The 20,621-nt window shown below is 35.2% G+C and overlaps 2 protein-coding genes across 5 annotated transcripts; both read left to right on the plus strand.

Annotated features, from left to right (window-relative positions):
* Positions 1-362: 362 nt before the first annotated feature.
* On the plus strand, positions 363-7,246 carry ankrd54 (ankyrin repeat domain 54). The gene is made up of 8 exons (XM_051105990.1): positions 363-987; positions 1,231-1,278; positions 1,363-1,461; positions 3,398-3,469; positions 3,570-3,617; positions 3,721-3,845; positions 4,120-4,227; positions 6,906-7,246. Exons 1-8 carry the CDS (start codon positions 624-626, stop codon positions 6,978-6,980), a joined length of 939 nt encoding a protein of 312 aa, XP_050961947.1. The 5' UTR covers positions 363-623; the 3' UTR covers positions 6,981-7,246.
* A 116-nt stretch (positions 7,247-7,362) lies between these two features.
* On the plus strand, positions 7,363-19,427 carry hmgxb4a (HMG box domain containing 4a). 4 transcript variants are annotated; one of them, XM_051105988.1, is made up of 14 exons: positions 7,499-7,521; positions 7,682-7,803; positions 9,729-9,809; positions 9,893-10,032; positions 11,281-11,359; positions 11,449-12,081; positions 14,179-14,412; positions 14,516-14,691; positions 14,777-14,858; positions 14,940-15,004; positions 17,313-17,415; positions 17,869-18,044; positions 18,125-18,247; positions 18,355-19,427. In XM_051105988.1, the coding sequence occupies exons 3-14, from the start codon at positions 9,773-9,775 to the stop codon at positions 18,397-18,399; spliced, it is 1,893 nt and encodes a 630-aa protein (XP_050961945.1). In that variant the 5' UTR covers positions 7,499-7,521; positions 7,682-7,803; positions 9,729-9,772; the 3' UTR covers positions 18,400-19,427. The 4 variants fall into 4 exon arrangements, with proteins under 4 accessions (XP_050961943.1, XP_050961946.1, XP_050961945.1 ...); XM_051105986.1 differs by lacking the exon at positions 7,682-7,803 and having other exon boundaries at positions 7,363-7,521; XM_051105989.1 differs by lacking the exon at positions 7,682-7,803 and having other exon boundaries at positions 7,363-7,521; positions 9,893-10,002.
* The last annotated feature ends 1,194 nt before the right edge of the window (positions 19,428-20,621 follow it).

Below are 20,621 nucleotides of genomic sequence, written 5' to 3' on the forward strand. Positions count from 1 at the left end.
ACATACATATATTTAAATCAGATTTAGCATGTGAATTAATTTATTTGAATATATTTTTACTTTTACATTTTGATGTCCTTGTGTAAGTTTACTAAAGGCCCACAATAGTGTGAGGATTACACGTGGAAATATAACATAAATGAAGAAATAAACACATTCAAGACCCTTAGTTTTCATCAAATAAACAAATGTAAGTCAGAAATCATTTTCTAGAAATTACGTAAATATATTCACTACGTTATTAGCATACGTTCTCTGATTGGACGAGCGCTTTTACATCCTCGACGTCGATTGGCTGCCTAGGTCACGATGAAATCAGCCTAAGCAATGTGGACGTGTTTTACTAAAAACAAGCGCAAAACATTGAAACAGCGCCATTTTGGCTCATTCGGGCTCAGAGTTCAGTGCTTGTTAGAACACGGAACGGTTTGTTTTCAACATAACAAATTGCAATAAACGCAGAAGCAACGTTTCTTTATTTAAAACCCTGGCACGACATGCAGTCTTGAAGAATACCGCTTGTGCAAAGATGATTTGTTAGGTTTTTGCAACAGATACAGTATTTAGACTCTGGTGGTACTGACATTTGCATGCTGACATTAGTGCAGTAACGCCTTTTTAATATGGACGGGTCGAGCTCACTTGTTGCAGCCGCTTCGGATGGCGACCGGTCCAGTTCGGAGGGAGAGTACACGGTGACGAACGGACCTGCTGTGAGAGACGGCGAGAAACGGGAGGAAGAGACGCCGATGGAGGCTGCAGGTGCGGTCGGGTTCAGTATCTCCCGTCTGGACACGCTGAGCGCGCTGAGACTCACCCGAACACGACCGCCGCCGGAGACGGAGCTCCGGTACCTACACTTGTTATGGAAGCCCGGTGAGCTGCTGAATGCGGGACGGAGCTCGCCGGGAAAGATCACTTCGACCAGGGTGAGGCGCCTGGGAAGAGCCCGGAGGAACATGAGGCCCATTGGAAAAGACCTGTATGGTGTGTGCATGAACAGACCTGTCATACATTAATGTACAATAACACATTTATTGTTTTTATTATGTATATATAGATAAATGCATAAAATCAGCTTTTTTAGACACTTAAGAAATGCATAACTTTTAAAATATGTTCATGACTAAATATTATATGAGCTGTATGTTTTGATAACACACACAAACAATATTATTGTTTGCATACATGTAATATAATATTCAATTCCATATTATTTTCTCCTCCAAGCTGTGAAGAGGCTCAGAGAAGCTGCCAACTCTAATGATATTGACACGGGTGAGAATCATCAGCATGACATAGTAGTCACACTTGATGTTAAGGTTTAAAATTTTAGTCAGTTCCACTTTTTTTCCTTTCTAGTTCGTAGATTGCTGGATGAGGATACTGATCCTTGTGCTGCTGATGACAAGGGCAGGACAGCCTTACACTTCTCTTCCTGCAATGGCAACGAGTGTATCGGTAAGCTCAGACACAGTGATTAACATTAACTTTTAATAGTAGCATTCAGTGCATCAAAAGTTTATTTTATTGTCTTATTTACACTAGTGCCAAAACATATTTAGTCACCTAAGACACCAAAAATATATAAAAGTAATTGCGTTGCATAAAATATCAAACCAAACCTGAGTAAACATGAGTTTGTTGTTTCATCAGAACAGTTTTGGAGAATGGATCCTCTGCAGTGAATGGGTGTCGTCAGAATGAAAGTCCGAACAGCTGATAAAAACATCACAATAATCCACTAGTAAGCCACACAAATCCAGTCCATCAGTTAAAGGGATAGTTGACCCAAAGATGAAAATTCTGTCATTAATTACTCATCCTCATGTTGTTTCAAACCTGTAAGACCTTCGTTCATCTTCAGAACACAAATTAAGATATTTTTGATTAAATCCAAGAGCTTTCTGACCCTGCAAAGACAGAAACACAACTGACACATTCAAGGTCCAGAAAGCTTTGAAACAAATCTATTACTATGATGTTTTTAACTTCAAACCACTGCTTAGAACTGAAAACCACTCCATAATTTTGCTTTATCCAGTGGAAGTCATCTCGTCTTAATCAGGAGAGAAATATGCACAAATCAAGCACCATTTACAAGACAAAAACAGTTGTGAATAAATATTTTGATGTGACTTTTTCATTGGAGGAAGCGTTATTATAGATTGTCAACCAGAAGGACTAAAGATGTGTGGATTATTGTGATGTTTTTATCAGCTGTTTAGACTCTCTTTCTGTCGACACCCATTCACTGCAGATGATCCATTGGTGAGTAAGTGATGTAATGCCACATGATGTAATGTTTGTTCCAATGAACAAACTCAATTACAGTTGAAGTCAAAAGTTCACATACACCTCCTTGCAGAATCTGCAACATGTTCATTATTTTAGGGATCATACAAAATGCATGTTGTTTTATACTTAGTACTGATCTGAATAAGCTATTTCACATAAAAGACATTTACTTGTAGTCCACAAGAGAAAATAATAGTTTTGTTTTTTTGTTTTTTTCAACTCATATGCAGCTATTACAGAAGGTTCAAATGCTCACTGATGCTCCAGAAAGGAGGATGGGATAAAAACTTTTGAATTTGAAGATCAAATTTAACTTATTTTGTCTTCTGGGAAACATTTAAGTATCTTCTGTAGCTTCTGAAGAACAGTACTAAATGAAATTAAATATATTTAGGCCAAATAAGAAAAATTTACACATCTTCATTCTGTTCAAAAGTTTTCACCCCCAGCTCTTAATGCATCGTTTTTCCTTTTGGAGCATTAGTGAGTGTTTGAACCTTCTGTAATAGTTGCATATGAGTCTCTCAGTTGTCCTCAGTGTGAAAAGATGAATCTCAAAATCATACAGACATTGCTGAAAAGGGTTCAAATACACAAAAATGCAGAAAAACCAAAAAACTTGTGGGACCTGAAGATTTTTCTGAAGAACAGCAGGCAGTTTTGCTGTTCAGGACAAACAAGCAACTACTATCACGAAACAAAAACCACAGCAGTGGATCATTCAGGTAACAACACGGTATTAAGAATCGAGTGTATATACATTTTTGAATAGGGTCATTTTTATATATTCACCTATTTTTTATTTCTTGTGGACTATATGTAAACATCTGTTATGTGAAATATCTTATTCAGGTCAGTACTAAATAAAAAATAACATGTATTTTGTATGATTTATTTTGGTGAAATAATTAACATTTTGTAGATTCTGCAAGGTGTATGTAAACTTTTGACCTCAACTGTACATCTCTGAGTACATTTTCATCAAATTACATTTTGGGGCCTTTTTCAATCATTTTTTTCATTTGAAATGTTTCTTTAAGTCTGTTTCTGTTTAAACTCGTATCACTTTCCCTTTACATCTCCACTTTTAATGATGTAGTTCAGTTGTTGCTGAGTCATGGTGCTGACCCGAACCAGAGAGACAGCCTTGGAAATACACCACTGCATCTGGGTAAGGATTTGCAGAAGCAAATTAGTTTAGTCACATAACTACTATTATAATTATGTATAATTAAATCTAAGCTTATGGTGAGTTAAATTGCCTTCTACAGCTGCCTGCACCAACCATGTGCCTGTCATCACAACCTTACTGCGGGGAGGTACAATTGATTATTCATCTAATCCTATTCATGAGAGATTCTTAACATAACAGCATTAAAAAAAAATCTTGTACTAGTTCACATAATATTAACGTCCCCTCAGGTGCACGTGTTGATGCTCTGGACCGTGCTGGAAGGACTCCTCTTCATCTTGCCCGTTCAAAGCTCAACATCTTACAAGAGGGAGACTCACGTAGCTTAGAAACCCTCAGAGGAGAGGTCACACAGGTGATTAACAGATGCCTGAGTTTGTAGAGACTGTGATGTTCATGTTTCTTGTGGATATTTCTACAATGAAGGTTACTTGGGGTAAAAGCATGTGCCAAATGCATAATGTAAAGACTAATGTTTAAACATAATGATTCCTAATTTTGTATCTATGAGTCAGGATGATTAAGTTTGTATAATGTGCCCCACCCACACTTTTCCTGTTCTGCTGTCGTTCATGTTTATATGTGCTGTAATGCAAAAACGAACCAGTGGTCTCTGAATGTGTCTGTAGATTATTCAAATGCTGCGGGCATATCTGAATATAATGGGACAGAGTGAGGAGAGAGAGAAACTAGAGCACATCTCAAACCAGCTGCAGAACACCCGCACCAGAGAACAGGTAACAGCTGCTGAGTTCATGTACTCATTGCTATTTTCAAGAGGACTATACAGTTCTAAGGGCTATATTTCAGGGAAACTAATGAAATATTAAACAGGGTAGTTCATCCAAAGACGAAAATACTTTCATTAATTCACACTCATGTCGTTCCAAACCCGTAAGACATTCGTTCATCTTGAGAACACAAATGAAGATATTTTTGATAAAATCCAAGAGCTTTCTGACACTGCATAGACAGCAATGCAACTGACATGTTCAAGGACCAGAAAGGTAGTAAGGACATTGCTAAAATAGTCCATGTGACATCAGTGGTTCAACTGTAATGTTATGAAGCTACGAAAATACTTTTTGTGCATGAAGAAAACGAAAATATTTACTTAATTCAACAGTTTCATCTCTTCTTTGTCAGTCTTTGTTCAGTTTTTTTTTTTTTTTGTGCACACAAAAAGTATTCTCGTAGCTCCATAACATGACAGTTGAACCACTGATGTCACATGGACTGTTTTATCAATGTCCTTAATACATTTCTGGACCTTAAACATCTCAGTTGTGTTGCTGTCTACGGAGTATCAGACAGCTCTGGGATTTCATCAAACTTATCTTAATTTGTGTTCTGAAGATGAACGAAGGTCTCACAGGTTTGGAACGGCATGAGGGTGAGTAATTAATGACAGAATATTAATTTTTGGGTCAACTATCACTTTAATATATAGTATATAATCTCTGTAGAGATGCATTGATTTTAACATTTTGGCCTTTTTGATAAGCCAGTAATTATTATGTTGTTGCTATACATTAATAAACCTATTCTGTTCTACTAATTATAAAATTAACATATTTTGATTGTTTTTAAAAATTTTAAAAACTAAATATGTCATAGCTTGTATGCTACAAGAGAGGGCTAAAAACCAGTAAGGTGTTGATATGTTTTGCATGTTTTGTTTTAAGCCTGCTGTATAAAATAAAAAGAAAATTTCTTTCTCTTTCTTTTTTTTTTTTTTTTTTTAAAGGAGAAGTCCACTTACAAAACAAAGATGCACATATCTACTCATCCCCTGGTCATGCAAGATGTTTATGTGTTTCTTTCTTCAGTCATAAAGAAATTGTTTTTTGAGGAAAACATTTCAGCATTTTTCTTCATATAATGGACTGATATGGTGCCCCGATTTTGAACTTCCAAAATGCAGTTTAAATGTGGCTTTAAACAATCCTAAATGCAGTTGTAAATGATCCCAGCTGAGGAAGAAGGTTCTTATCTAGCGAAACGTTTGGTTATTTTCATTAAAAATACAATTGAAATACTTTTTAATCTCAAACGTTCGTCTTGCCATTCTCTCCCTGAACTGTGTATTCTAAGACAGTTAGGGTATGTGGAAAAACTTAAATTGTATTTTCTCCATCAACTTCAAAAATCATTTCAAAATCATCCTACATCACTGCAGAAGTACCGACCCAAAACAACAAAAAAGGTAAAACAGCGATATAGTTTTTCAACATGCCATAACTGTCATGAACCGGAACAAAAACAGTCCAGCAGAGTAAGACAAGATGAGTATTTGACATTAAAAAGTATATAAATTGTATTATTTTTATGAAAATAACCAATCGTTTCGCTAGATAAGACCCTTCTTTCTCAGCTGGGATTGTTTACAACTGCATTTGGGATTATTAGGGATGCTACATTTAAACTACATTTTGGAAGTACAAAATCGGGACACCATATCAGTCCATTATATGGAGAAAAATGCTGAAACGTTTTCCTCAAAAAACATAATTTCTTTACGACTGAAGAAAGAAAGACATGAACATCTTGGATGACAAGGGGGTGAGTGCATTATATGCAAATCTTTGTTTTGGAAGTGGACTTCTCCTTTAAGGGAATCATTTACTGAAACTTTAGACAAAAGAAAAATAATGGAATTTTACTACAAACCAATGTGTCCTTAAATAAGATAATACATTAAAACAATATGGTAAGACACACCAATTTGCAATATCAAGCAGCAAAACAAACTATTTTATACAGCTAAATATAGCTGTACGTAGAGAAGAACAGTAGCCAGACCCATAAAATGTACAAATGACTGCGCCCATTTGGTGAAAAGGTGGATATCTCCTAATAATATGCCTTAAGAAGATTGATTAAATGTGTAGTTATGTTTAAAGCAGTGTAGGTTTTATTGTAGGGGCAAAATATGATTAGAAATGTACAACCTCCTCAAGCCTGATGTATTATATTTGATAGTCACATTTTAATGTGGCATATGTTAATTTTATGGGTCAGGCTTCTGGTCTCATCTGCGCCCAGCTATTTTTACCTGTACAAAACAGCTAGTTTTACTGCTTGATATTGCAAATTGGTGTCTTACCATATTATTTTAATGTATTACTTCAAATATGAGCACACTGGTTCATAGAGAAAACAGTTATTTTGCACACTGTTATTCTTCTCGTTATTTCCCTATTACGGATAAATAACTGGAAATCTCACCCATAGGCTTATAAACTCAAACGACAGAAGGCATGTATAGATTTTGTACAGTAGGTTTTTCAGCAGAGTTCATGTGGATGATTTAAAGCTCTTAGAAATTAGCCTTCATAGGGTTAATTCTACAGTGTTGTGTGTTTGATATCACTGTAGCTTTGGGACATTGTAATTGTTTTAATTCGATCCGCAGGTGGACGAGGTGACGGATTTACTGGCAAGCTTCACGTCGCTCAGTATTCAGATGCAGAATATGGGAGACAGGTAGAGATGGAAGACAACACACGACAGGATGAGACAACTGTGGGTTTTGTTGGGAAAACAGGAGAAACTATTTATATGTGACATGCCTACAACACAACTGTGTAATTACAGTTATTTAAATCCAACTTTAACTGAGAAAATTATAAATTGCCTTCATTTTTGTTCCTAAAATGGTTCTCGTTCCTTTCTGTTATGCCTTTATTGTAGCCTGTTATGTCACTGATTACTGTATATTCATTTTTGTAAGTGACTGAAAGACTGCCAAATAAATTACATAATGCCAAGAGTGTAACAGCATGTGGACTCTGTCTTTGAAGCAACGATGTAGCAACTAAAGTAACACTAAAGTAAGCTGTGCGTTTTCAAATCGCTTTTATGTAGTAAATATGAGTAATGCTAGTTTTTTGGTTGTAAAAATGGGGGCTTTCTTTGTTGTGATACACTCTCTGGTCTCAAAGTCCCTCCTCCTCATCTCTGGCTGCTTTTGTTGTTGACTCCCATCAAAGATGGCGTCGAGCGCCAACTAAACCCACATCCAACCCGAGGTAATATTTCACTCATTATTGCACAACACTTCTAATATCTCCACATAAATCGCATGCATTCCGTGCCATTTTTGCAGTACTGTAGAAACCCATAATATTGCATGGTGGGAACGCACCGTTGATCGAGTTGTAACCCGATACCGGCCTATGTGCACCGCAGCCGCGGGACTGCGCGGGCTGGACGATCCGGCAGAGACGCGCGACACGTCCGCAGCTGCTCGAATCCACTCGAGTTGAAACGGGGAAGCGCTGGATCCTGATGAAGACAGGGGAAGGGGGTGTGTGAGTGTGCATTTCTTCGAAAGTAGGCGGGAAATGTGCAATAATGAGTGTTGAGGCTGATCTTCTCGTACTTGTTGTTGGGATTCCTGCGTATGTCATTGGCAGCTTGACTAAAGTTGTGGCTGGAGGAAAGCTGATGTGTGCTGCAGATCCCGATCTGTCACTAATGAGTGTGTGCATTCTGTAACACATCTTCAGAGTTACTTAATACTGCTGCACGCAACGTCACTGCAATTAGTAGAACGCTTTTATTAGAACTGGAAGATGGCGCGAATTAATTGTGTTTTTCTAATGAGTTTTGTCTTCGCCATAGTTTTTCCAGTATTACTGCTTATGTATTTGTTTTTATATCTTTAATTTTACGCATCTGATTGTATGGCATTCAGAAGAAAACTTGTTACTTTTAGTCCATGGTCAAAATATCTTACAACATATTTGTGACCCTGGACGGCAAAACCAATCATAAGGGACAATTTTCTGGAATTGAGATTTATACATCATCTGAAAGCTGAATGAATATGCTTTTTTAGGATAGGGCAATATTTGGTCGAGATACAACTATTTGAAAATCTGGAATCTGAGGGTGCAAAAAAATCTAAATATTGAAAAAAAAAGTTGTCCAAATGAAGTATGTAGCAATGCATATTACTAATTAAAAAATTAGGTTTTGATATATTTAAGGTAGAAAATTTACTAAATATCTTCATGGAACATAATCTTTACTTAATAATGATTTTTGGCATAAAAGAAAAGTCGATAATTTCGACCCATGTATTGTTGGCTATTGCTATAAATATATGCTACTTAAGACTGGTTTTGTGTGGTCCAGGGTCACATTTTGCATATTTCATTCTTTTCTAGGGGAAGAAGATGTTTTAGAAATTTTAATTTTATATATATATAGAAGCAGATTTGCAGAAATTTAGCATTACATCACTTGTTTAGCAACGGATCCTCTGCAGTAAATGGGTGCCGTCAGAATGAAAGTCCAAACAGCTTATAAAAATCATTTCAATCCATCAGTTAACAGCATGTGAAGCAAAAAGCTGATTGTTTTAAAGAAACAAATCCATCATTAGGAGGTTTTTGATTTTAAACCAGTTTCTGACTAAAGTATAAATCCTCTATCAATAGTACTGCTGTTTTTCAGTGAAAAAGTCTTTCACTGTCTGCATCAGGAGAGAAATATGCAGAGATCAAGCACAGTTTACAAGCAAAAAAAACTGTCAAAAACTGAGCAAATATGTTTATGGATTTTGTGAGAGGACAACAGGGGATGGACTTTTTCCACTAGTAGAAGGTTTATTATGGGTCATGGACATGGTCATTATCTAAATGTTAAAACGCCTTTATGATGGATTTGTTGCTTAGAAACACTTATCACTTCATAAGACATTAACTGGTGGATTGGAGTGGTGTGGATTATTTGTGGATTGTGATGTTTTTATCAGCTGTTTGGACTCTCATTCTGACAGCACCCATTCACTGCAGAAAATGCATTGGCGAGCAAGTGATGTAATGCTAAATTTCTCCAAATCTGTTCTGATGAAGAAACAAGCTCTTGCAAACAATCTTGCATGGCCTGAGAGTGAAAACATTTTTATTTTTGGGTGAAATATTGTGTGATATGTACACCTATCATTGCTTAAAAAACTGCAGATTTTTCTAACAGAGATAGAGAATAATGCAAGTATTACACTAAACCTGAAGAACACACCCAATATATTATGTTAAACGATTAAATTTCATGCAGCACAATTCTACAGTCTGACATTTATTCTGCAAGTAGTGCAGATTAAGATGAAGTTAAATGGAAACCGAATAATCGGTTATCTAAGCAGGGAAAGTCATTGTAGATGGTTTGTTTTAAGTGTTAAGTGTTTTTAGACTGAACATAGTGAATTGAATTTGTTCTTGTGCACTAGAATCACAAGACTGACCATTCCCACCTGAAGGACCGGGACGGACCATGGCTTTTGAGGAGATAAAGAAGAAAGGAATGATGGGTAATGATTGTCAGACAGAAGCAATATCTCACACTCAAACATATCCAGTCAAAACCTACTGTGAAACATGGTTTCCCCTCCAGACATCTCAGGGATGGAAGGAGAGGTCGGTCTTGTTGCGGGTCGCAGCCAAAGAGAGAAGAGGCGCTCGTATAAAGATCTGTTGAGAGAGGAAGAAGAAATCGCAGCGCAGGTGCGCAAAACCTCCAAGAAACACCACAAGGTAACAGCAGGGAGTTACGGTAACATCTAACATCAAGTTGCATCATATCAAAAAGTATTGTCATCCATTGCTTTTACATATATGTTCAACTACTGTGTGAGAAATAACATACTGAGTGATGACAACATAGTCTGTTTGTAGACTCTGAAGACATTAAAAACACGCAACTTGATGTTATGTTACCTAGGTAGATATGGCTTCTGGTCTGAGAAGGATTTGTATCTGTGTCTTCCTTTCTCAGGCCACTTGTCATTGACTCTTATTTAGGGATGCTGCGGTCAGTCGTTTTTTTGCGAGTCACATAAATAGACAAAAAGCCTACTTTAAGACTTTAGCATTACTTTCATGTCTTCACTACTGTAATAAGTATTGAGGAAAGATGAAAAATTTATGGTGCTTCTCAGTCTCTCTTTAACTTATTTTGTCTACTGGTAAACATGCAAGTATCTTCTGAAGATAAATAAGAACATAAGAAAATAAGAAAAATGTACATCTTCATTCTGTTCAAAAGTTTACACCCCCGGCTCTTAATGCATTGTTTTTCCTTCTGGAGCATCAGTGAGTGTTTGAACCTTCTGTAATAGTTGCATATGAGTCCCTCAGTTGTCCTCAGTGTGAAAAGATGGACCTCAAAATCATACAGTCATTGTTGGAAAGGGTTCAAATACACAAAAATGCAGAGAAACCAAAGAATTTGTGGGACCTGAAGGACAGTGGGCAGTTTAACTGTTCAGGACAAACAAGGGACTCATGAACAACTATCACTAAACAAAACAAAACAAAAAAAACAGCTGTGGATCATTCAGGTAACAACACAGTATTAAGAATCAAGTGTATGTAAATTTTTGAACTGAGACATTTGTATTAATCCAACTATTTTCTCTTGTGGACAATATGTAAACATCTTCTATGTGAAATATCTTAATTCAGGTCAGTACTAAATAAAAATAACATGCATTTTATATGATCCCTCTTATTTTGGTAAAATAATTAACATTTTGCAGATTTTTTTTTACGTACATCTGTACATTTGTTCTTGTTTATATGATTAAATCAGAACTCATTATGCTGATTTAGATGACAATTATTAGTACATGTATAGTCTTTAAAAAACCTGATCAGAGCATCCCTACTCTTTGTAGTAGTTGTAGTAATAGATCAGTAACCATATGTGGATTGTTTCCTTACTAACATGATATTTCTGGTGCATATCATGCTTTGTTTTAACCTACACTATTGTCTTTTTAGGATTCTGACCTTTTCCTATTAGGAGGAGATTCACACAAGAAAAAAAAGAAGCACTTGAGTGATGACTACTATCACAGAGGTGAGGAGGTTTGTCTACCTATACCTTTAAAAAAAAAAAAGCACCTTCACTGAATCATATATGTATTTGAATTTCTACTCTCCCCACAGACCATCACAGCTCTAGTCAGCCGCCCCACAAGAAGAAGCGCAAGTCTTCAGATCGCTCGCCCTCTCTGTCCTCTTCCTCGTCCTCTCACCCGTCCCACTCCACAGACACGGCCATGGGCCTCCTGGAGGCCATCACCTCCCCGCTGGCCACGGGCTCCGACCCCGCCCCTCACTTCCACAAAAAACCCTCCTACCCTCCCCACACCTCCTCGCACTCCTCCAAAGACCGAAAACGTGACAGCAGCTCCAAGAGCACCCACTCCTACCCGCACTCTCGTCCCCCCAGCTCATCTTCATCTAAAAAGCATTCTTCTTCCTCGAAGTCTCTGCTGTTTCACGGAGGAGCTGGAAAAGGAGAGCCGTTGACGCTCTGTGAAGCTGAAGGCCTCAAGATGAAGCTCATCCTTTCTTCAAAAGAGAAGAATGAAAGTGTAGGGATGAATGAGGGATTCTCCTTCCCGGTACATTCTTCTTCATCTTCAGGTGTTGTTGGTCACCATTCGTCCTCCAGCTCGAAGAAAGGAGGGATAAAGAAGGAAAAAGACAAAGATAAAATGATGTCAAAGCCACCAAAGAAAAAGCAGCACAGCCGAGAGCCACTGCCTGTAGTGGGGAAAGAGGTGGAGGTTGTGGGTGAGTAAGAACTGTATGTGACCCTGAACCACAAAACCAGTCATAAGTAGCACACGTATATTTGTAGCAATAGCCAAAAATACATTGTATGGATCAAAATGATTTGTTTTTCTTTTATGCCAAAAATCATTAGGATATTAAGTAAAGATAATGTTCCATGAAGATATTTTGTAAATTTCCTACCGTAAATATATCAAAACTTAATTTTTGATTAGTAATATGCATTGCTAAGAACTTCATTTGGACAACTTTAAAGGCGATTTTCTCAATATTTAAATTTTTTTGCACCCTCAGATTCCAGATTCTCAAATATTTGTATTTCGGCCAAATATTGTCCTATCGTAACAAACCAGACATCAATGGAAAGCTTATTTATTCAGCTATATAAATCTCATTAAAAACAAAAGATCCTTGTTACTGCTTTCGTGGTCCAGTGTCACATATATCAGGCTCTTTATGATTAATAAAAAAAAGTAAAGATAGACCTGTATTTTGCTTTTTGCTTTAATCTATCTGTTAATATTGGGTCTACTGAAAAAACTGAATCTTTTAAGAAAGCACTCAAAAACTGTATTCATGTGTAATCAAATTATATTTAATAATAATAATTAAATAATTGCAATTTATATTTAAATTGAGAAACAAATCAAAACAAAGATTTTTACAGTACCAATCAAAAGTCTATTTTTCTAAGAATTAATTTTTTTTAGCAAGGATACATTAAATTGATCAGCTGATACAAAAAGATGTAACATTTTACAGGACAATACATTTTGTTCTTTTGAAAGTTCTTTTGAACTTACATTTATAAAAGAATCCTGAAAAATGTAAAAATTATCCGTTTCCACAAAAAATTGTTTTCAACATTGATGATAATAAGAAATATATTTTTAGCAGCAATTCAGTACATTAAAATGGTTTCAGAAGGATCATGTAACATTGAGTACTGGAGTAATGATGCTGAAAATTCAGCTTTGCATCACAGGAATAAATTACATTTTAAAATATATTGAAATAGAAAACAGTTATTTGAAGTTGTAATAATATTTCACAATATTACTGTTTTTATTGCATTTTTAATTAAATAATTGCAGCCTTGGCGAGCATATAAGTCTTCTTTCAAAGACATAAAAAATTATTTTTATGCAAAATTTAGAACAATTTAGAAAAACAACAAATTAGCAGAAAATAAGGCCATCAATATCAACAAAAGTAATGCTTTTTATAAAGTAATAAATTATGACTAAAACTTATTTTTGCAGTGTAATGATTTTCTAGTTATTTTTGTGCCACAAAGCAAGAAATAAAATAATATTAAAAATTGTGTCTGCATAAAAACCTAAATAAAAAAATTATTTGTTTTTTTTAAAGAAAATCTATGCTTATTTAAATCTGTTTTTATTTAACTCAAACATTATCTGTATCTCAGTCATAAAAAGTCAATATTGACCGATCTTTACTTATAGTGTCTGTATAATGACAAACATTTAATACATTTGTTTAAACGCTGAAAAAGAAACTAATAAAACCCAAATGTCCTGGTTTTGCTTGCACTAAAGTTGTGTTGATTTTCTGCATAAGTGTACTGTATACTGAAATCATCATCTAAGTCTAACATTAAGTTATTGCAACATTCAGTGTGACCCTGGACAACAAAACCAGTTATAATTAGCACATGTATTTTTGTAGCAGTAGCCAAAAATACATTGTATGGGTCAAAATGATCAATTTTTCTTTTATTCCAAAAAATCATGAGAATATTAAGTAAAGATCATGTTCCATGAAGATATTTTTGTACATTTCTTACTGTAAATATGTCAAAACTTAATTTTTTGATGAGCAATATGCATTGCTAAGAGCATGATTTGGACAACTTAAAGGCGATTTTCTCAGATTTTGATTTCTTCGCACCTTCAGATTCCTTACACTCAAATAGATTTTCAAATAGCATCTTGGCCAAATATTGTTCTAACAAACCATACATTAAAGCTTATTTATTCAGCTTTCAAATGTGTGTAAATCTCAATTTCAAAAAATTGACCCTTATGACTGGTTTTGTGGTCCGGGGTCACAAATGTGTGTGTTTGTGTTCATCAGGTCATTACGGTGGGTCTTACGGCGGCATGGGAGGAGAGAGCTCATCTTCAGGAGGAGAACTAGAGGCCGGCGAGCTGGTGATTGACGACTCCTACACACATCTCTCTAAAAAGAAGAAAAAAAGCAAGAAGAGCAAAAAGAAAAAAGATAAAGAGCGAGATCGAGATCGAGAGAAAGGATCCAGGGAGAAGAAACACAGCAAAGGAGGAAGCGGAGGGAAGAAAAGTGTTACAGGTGACACATATTTTGCTCTATTTAAACCTAATACTGATTGGTTAGTAGTGTCATTTTGTCGTTGTTACATGAGGTTACATGAAGTTCATTATCTGCTAATCAGGTGATCAGTCTAGAAGCCACTCCCACTCTCACAGCTCATCCAATCACAGCACTTCTGGTGGCATGTACGCTATGGCTCCACCCACCTCATCCCATCACCATCAAAGCATTGAACTGGTGGGCGAGAAGAAGAAAAAGAAGGAGGAAAAGGACAGAGACAAACATGACAAGGACAAGGTAAATCAAATCACTTCCCTGCACCAGTGAAAACACCATGAGGTTTGATTTTATCATTAATTCATGGTTCTGTACATCCCGTCAGCCGAAGAAGAAGAACACGACGGCCTATCAGGTGTTCTGTAAAGAGTACAGGGTCAATATCAATGCAGAACAGCCTGGATTAGGTGAGTGCTGTTGTTCTGTGCACATCAGTTAATGATCGGTGCTGTTTCACGGTTGGTTGAAGTTTTGTTCTTTTTCCACAGTCTTCGGGGAGCTGAGTAAGAAACTCGCAGAGGTGTGGAAACAGCTGCCTGAAAAAGACAAACTGGTCAGCACTTTTTACCTATTCTTCATAGATTTCAAATTAAAAAATGCATTGAAAGTGATATGAAAATTTTGGTATCATTTACTCACCCTCATGTTGTTCCAATTCTGGATGAGCTTCTTTCTTCTGTTGAACTCAAAGAAGGTATTTTGAGCAATGTTGGTAACCAGACAGTTGCTGGTAGACATTGACTTCCATATTATTTATTTATTAAAGCAATAAGCCCCAAGAAGCCGTGATTTACAGTGAATTTATAACAGCTAAGGGGCGTGGTTAGGCACAACCCCCGTAGCTGTTATAAATTTACTGTAAACCATGGCTTTACGGGGCTTAGTGCTTTTATAAAGTGGTTATTCCATATACGTAGTAAGGTTTCACAAAATAAAACAGAGCAAATTAAGTGTAATGATATTAATAAAAACATTATTCTTCCGCCAAATAATGTAGTTCCTCAGAAACAGTTGTGGTTGCAACAAAGAGGTTGCCGAGCAACACACAAACGTAAACAAATGTGTATGTTTGTAGAGTTATTTACAACAGCTTAGAATGCGATTGGAATCATCAGAATCAAGGATTGGAACTATCCGTTTTATAATTATTTATTGAGTACATGAAAACAGAATTTACATTTTTGGGTGAGCTATTTCTTTAATAATAGTAATTTAAAGTTAGTTAATGCTAATGATAACACTTTACAATAAGGTGTCATTTGTTAATGTATTAACTAACATGAGCAAACAATGACCAGTACATTTATTATAGTTTTTATTAACCTTTGTTAATGTTAGTTAATGAAAATACAGTCGTTCACTGTTTATGTTAGTTCACAGTGCATTAACTGATGTTAATAATCCTGATGTTAATAATCCATTAGTACTTTCAGAACAAAAATTTACAGATAATTTACTCCTTGTCATCCAAGTTCATGTCTTTCTCTCTTCAGTCATAGAGAAATTATGTTTTTTGAGTAAAACATTTCAGGATTTCTCTCAATATAATGGACTTCTATGGTGCTCCCGAGTTTGAACTTCCAAAATGTAGTATAAATGCAGCTTCAAATGGCTCTAAATGATCCCAGATGAGGAATAAGGGTCTTATCTAGTGAAACGATCGGTTATTTTCTAAAAACAATTACAGTTTACATACTTTTCAACCTCAAATGTTCATCATGAACTCTGTGGGTTCGTGACAGTTAGGGTATGTCGAAAACTCCCATCTCATTTTGTTCTCCAACTTCAAAATCATCCTACATCACTGTTTTACCTTTTTTTCGTGAAGTATGTTTGATCTTCTTGCATGTTCACTTTGTAAACACTGGGTCGGTACTTCTGCAGCGATGTAGGATGATTTTCAAGTTGGAGAAGAAAATGAGATGGGAGTTTTTCGACATACCCTAACTGTATTGAACCGGAATACACAGAGTTCATGCAGAGTTAGACAAGCGTTTTTTTTTTTTTTTTTTTTTTAGAAAATAACCAATCGTTTCGCTAGATAAGACCCTTATTCCTTGGCTGGGATTGTTTAGAGCCCTTTGAAGCTGCATTTAAACTGCATTTTGGAAGTTCAAATTCAGGGGCACCATAGAAGTCCATTATATTGAGAGAAATCCTGAAATATTTTACTCAAAAAGCATATGACTGAAGAAAAAAAGACACATCTTGGATGACAGTGGGGTGAGTAATTATTTGTAAATTTTTAATCTGGAAGTGAACTTCTCCTTTAATAAATGCTGTAGAAGTATTGCTCATTCTTAGATCATCTTAACTTACGTAGTTAACTAATGTTAACTAATGAACCTTATTATAGTGTTACCATGCTAATAAAGTAGCTGGTGTTATTTTACTGGTCTTATTACTAAAGTATTTATTAATAAACTGAATTACCTTTTTATATTTAAAATTTATATTTTCAGTATTTATTTGATTCTTTTTTTTTTTTTTAAGTTTTAAGTTTTTTCATATTTTTATGTGCTTTTGCCATTTTGTCATTTATGTTCAGCTTTAATTTATTTTTATTTCAATTTTAGTAATTCTAGCACGCCAACTTATTTACTAAACCTTTCAAATTTTCAAGTTCTTCAAGTTTAAAATATTCATCTAATATTTATTTTATTTAAAAAAAGGTTTTTTTTTTAAGTTTCAGGTTGAGTTTAAGTGAACGATAACAAAACTGAAAGAGACAATCATAGCAAATGATTTGAAAAATGAAGACTTTAACTGAAGGAATAGTGCTTGAGCATTGTTTTATAATTTCAGTCAAGTTGTACGACAGTAATGTATATCCTCTTTTTGTCCTCTTTCTCACATCGAAGGTTTGGAGACAGAAAGCTCAATATCTCCAGCACAAGCAGAATAAAGCTGAAGCGATGACGGTCAAGCGGAAAACTTTAACAACCTCAGAGAGTAAAAGTAAAGGTCAGACCAAAGCTGATCAGTTTATACAAAGTTCTGTCATGAAACTCCAGATGGTGCAGACCGATAAGGTCTAACACAATCTGATATCATTCATATGGTGCAGCTGATTAGTTTCTTTTCACATCAGCAGCCAATGAGCTTACTGCTCAACATTAAAATATTTGGCCAATACTTGCTGTAGCACTTTCAGCATTTCAGAAACCCTCCACTTCCCCAGCTCCACCTGTATAGATCTGCTACAGGGTGATTTAATGTATGTTACATATGGGGGTTACTTCATATATTTTGTGTGCAGGAGCAGTTTTTACTATATACTCACAGCAGCATGTTTGTGGATTTATTGGCAGTAGCAAGTAGCGTAGCAGATCTATTCTGCCAAGACCAAACGCATTAACATTGCCATGACAGAAAATCTTACAAATTTCAATATCCCTGCTTATCTGTGTATCTCAGGCTCAAGTAAAGCTGTCAGTTTAGGGGCAGGATTGGCCCCTCAGGGCCGCTCGTCTTTGGGTATGTCGTTGTCTCCGGCACGGGTACCTGATGTGGATCCCATAGATGCGGCCGCTCATCTACAGCTGCTAGGTGAATCGCTGTCTCTGATTGGACACCGACTTCAGGAGACGGAGGTTTGTGTTGCAGACCTGTCCCTTTTAGAGGCTTTTCCGCATATACATCATCTCCATGAACGTCTCTGTTCATTCTGTAGGGGATGGTGGCGGTGTCTGGCAGTCTTTCGGTGCTTTTAGACTCTATTTTATGTGCTCTTGGTCCATTAACCTGCTTGACGGCACAGGTTCCTCAGCTCAATGGCTGTCCACGCAACATCCTGGTGAGACACGCATTCACTGTTTTTATCCAAAACATTTACAAAAGTAACTTATTTGCTTTTCAAATACAAAGTGTATGATTTCAACTCCTCACCTACTTTTTTTGCAGTCAAATACTTTGGACAACATCGCTTATATAATGCCTGGACTATGAATCTTTTAAAAGGCACTTATAAGAGACTGGGTTACATTTGGACGCATTCCCAGAAGCACCAAACGAAGGACCAGAGTTTGTTTTTTAACTTTTTCTGATCGGTGAACATTCTTAGCCTCTGACATGTTTTTAAAAACAGTATTTAAAATGTTAGTCATTTTTTTAATGTTGTAAAAAAAGATATTCTTTTTTAGAGGACACTTTTAAAGTTTCAGTGTTTAGTTGCGATGTCTGTTGTAAGTTGTGTTTGTGAGTGTACGTGAGAGTGATCTAATTCACATGCTTTCATAATGTCCAAAACATTTATGTTTTATACAAATATGTGCATTGTCATTTTAGGGCCAAATGTTTTTTTTTTTTTTATTTAATACTGAGTTAATTTATAACAACAGCAGTTTAACTGCACTGTCATCATGTCTTACATATTGTATTTTTGTAATGCAAATGTTGTAATAATATTATAGTTTTCAAGTTTTAGCACGTTTACAGGGCAAGCATGTATAAAATCGTTTTAAAGGTGCAGTAAGTATTTTTTTCTTTTTATATCTGAAATTCATAGTTAATTTCACAAATATTTTTATAATGATGTGCACAGACGTGAAGACCCCAACAAGACCCTCCCTCACATAACCCTCATTTATAGTACTTTTGATTGCCGAATAAATTTGTCAAATATGCCTATCAATATTTTTTCAGTGGAATCATAAAATTGAAAACTTTTGCTTGGAGTATCCAGTCAGATAGGGATCAGTATGCATAGAAAATTACTTACTGCACCAACAAGTTAGTTTACCTTTTTAAGTGATCATTTTAAAACAAGTGATTGTTAGTAGTTTTAGAAGATGGAGGAAAAAAGAAAAATATATTTGCATTGGATATGTGCATTTTGCATTGACTTATTTTCATTAAATCTCAAAGATCCCAAGTGGGTTTGTCGTTATAATGAATTTTATCCTTGTGCACATGGCCCATCAAAAAATGTTTGAACATGCACGTCTGAATTTTAACATATTAGATATTAAATTTCAAAAGTAACTATATTTATGTACACTACCAGTCAAAAGTTTTTGAACAGTAAGATTTTTAATGTTTTTAAAGAAATCTCTTCTGCTCACCAAGCCTGCATTTATTTAATTCAAAGTACAAAAAAAACATAACATTTTTTAAATATTTGTACTATTTAAAATAACTGTTTTCAATTTAATATATTTTAAAATATAGTTTATTCCTGTGATCAAAGTTGAATTTTCAGCATCATTACTCCAGTCTTTAGTGTCACATGATCCTTCAGAAATCATTATAATATGCTGATTTGCTGTTCAAGAAACATTTATTATTATTATCATCAACATTTAACACAGTTGAAATAAAAAGATCCAAAAATCAACATTTTTCTGAAATAAAAAACTTTTGTAACATTATACACTATACCATTTAAAAACTTGGAGTCAATATTTATTTTTTATTTTTTTATTTTTTGGGAAAGAAATTTTAGAAATTAATACTTTTATTTAGCAAGGATGCTTTACACTGATCAAATGATGATAAAGGCATTTATAATGTTTCAAAAGATTTCTATTTTCGATGAATGCTGTTCTTCTGAACTTTCTATTCATCAAAGAAACTTGAAAAAAATTTCAACATAATAATAAATGTTTTTTGAGCAAAAGCAGAATATTATAATGATTTCTGAAGGTTCATCTGACACTGAAAACTGGAGTAATGATGCTAAAAATTAAACTTTAAATGACCTGTATGATGTTTTTCCTTATGTGGAACGTGAAAGAAGATATTTTGAGAATTGTTGGTAGCCAAGCAGTTTCGGTTCCCATTGACTTCCAATCAATGGATAAAAAATACAATGGAAATCAGTGGGAACCAAAACTGCTTGGTTACCAACATTTCTCCAAATATCTTCTTTCATGTTTCACAGAAAAAAGAAAGTCAAACAGGTAAGTAAATAATGACAGATTTTAAATTTTTGGGTGAACCATCCCTTTAATGTTTGACATCCAAGGAGTCCAAATCATTTTTTTTTTAAATTAATACAGTATGGTCTAAGTTTAACAATCAGTTCAAACTTTTTTTTTCTTTAATTGATTTGCATTTTTTTTTTACTTCTATGGCATTTTGTTACAATGAAAATTACTATGATACAAACAGGGGTAGTGTTAGGGGTTAATATGTGCATATTTAAAGCCTTTCCAAGCCAGAAATTCCTG

Source organism: Labeo rohita, chromosome 3 (genome assembly GCF_022985175.1).
Source record: "Labeo rohita strain BAU-BD-2019 chromosome 3, IGBB_LRoh.1.0, whole genome shotgun sequence".
Classification (NCBI taxonomy): domain Eukaryota; kingdom Metazoa; phylum Chordata; class Actinopteri; order Cypriniformes; family Cyprinidae; genus Labeo; species Labeo rohita.

Excerpts from the sequence above, each read along its gene's own strand:
- ankrd54 (XM_051105990.1), top strand. The coding sequence starts at position 624 with ATGGACGGGTCGAGCTCACTTGTTGCAGCCGCTTCGGATGGCGACCGG. Across the intron at positions 3,470-3,569 it reads AAATACACCACTGCATCTGG|CTGCCTGCACCAACCATGTG; the intron begins GTAAGGATTTGC and ends TGCCTTCTACAG. Across the intron at positions 3,846-4,119 it reads TCAGAGGAGAGGTCACACAG|ATTATTCAAATGCTGCGGGC; the intron begins GTGATTAACAGA and ends ATGTGTCTGTAG.
- hmgxb4a (XM_051105986.1), top strand. The coding sequence starts at position 9,773 with ATGGCTTTTGAGGAGATAAAGAAGAAAGGAATGATGG. Across the intron at positions 9,810-9,892 it reads AAAGAAGAAAGGAATGATGG|ACATCTCAGGGATGGAAGGA; the intron begins GTAATGATTGTC and ends TTTCCCCTCCAG. Across the intron at positions 18,248-18,354 it reads GCTGTCCACGCAACATCCTG|TCAAATACTTTGGACAACAT; the intron begins GTGAGACACGCA and ends CTTTTTTTGCAG.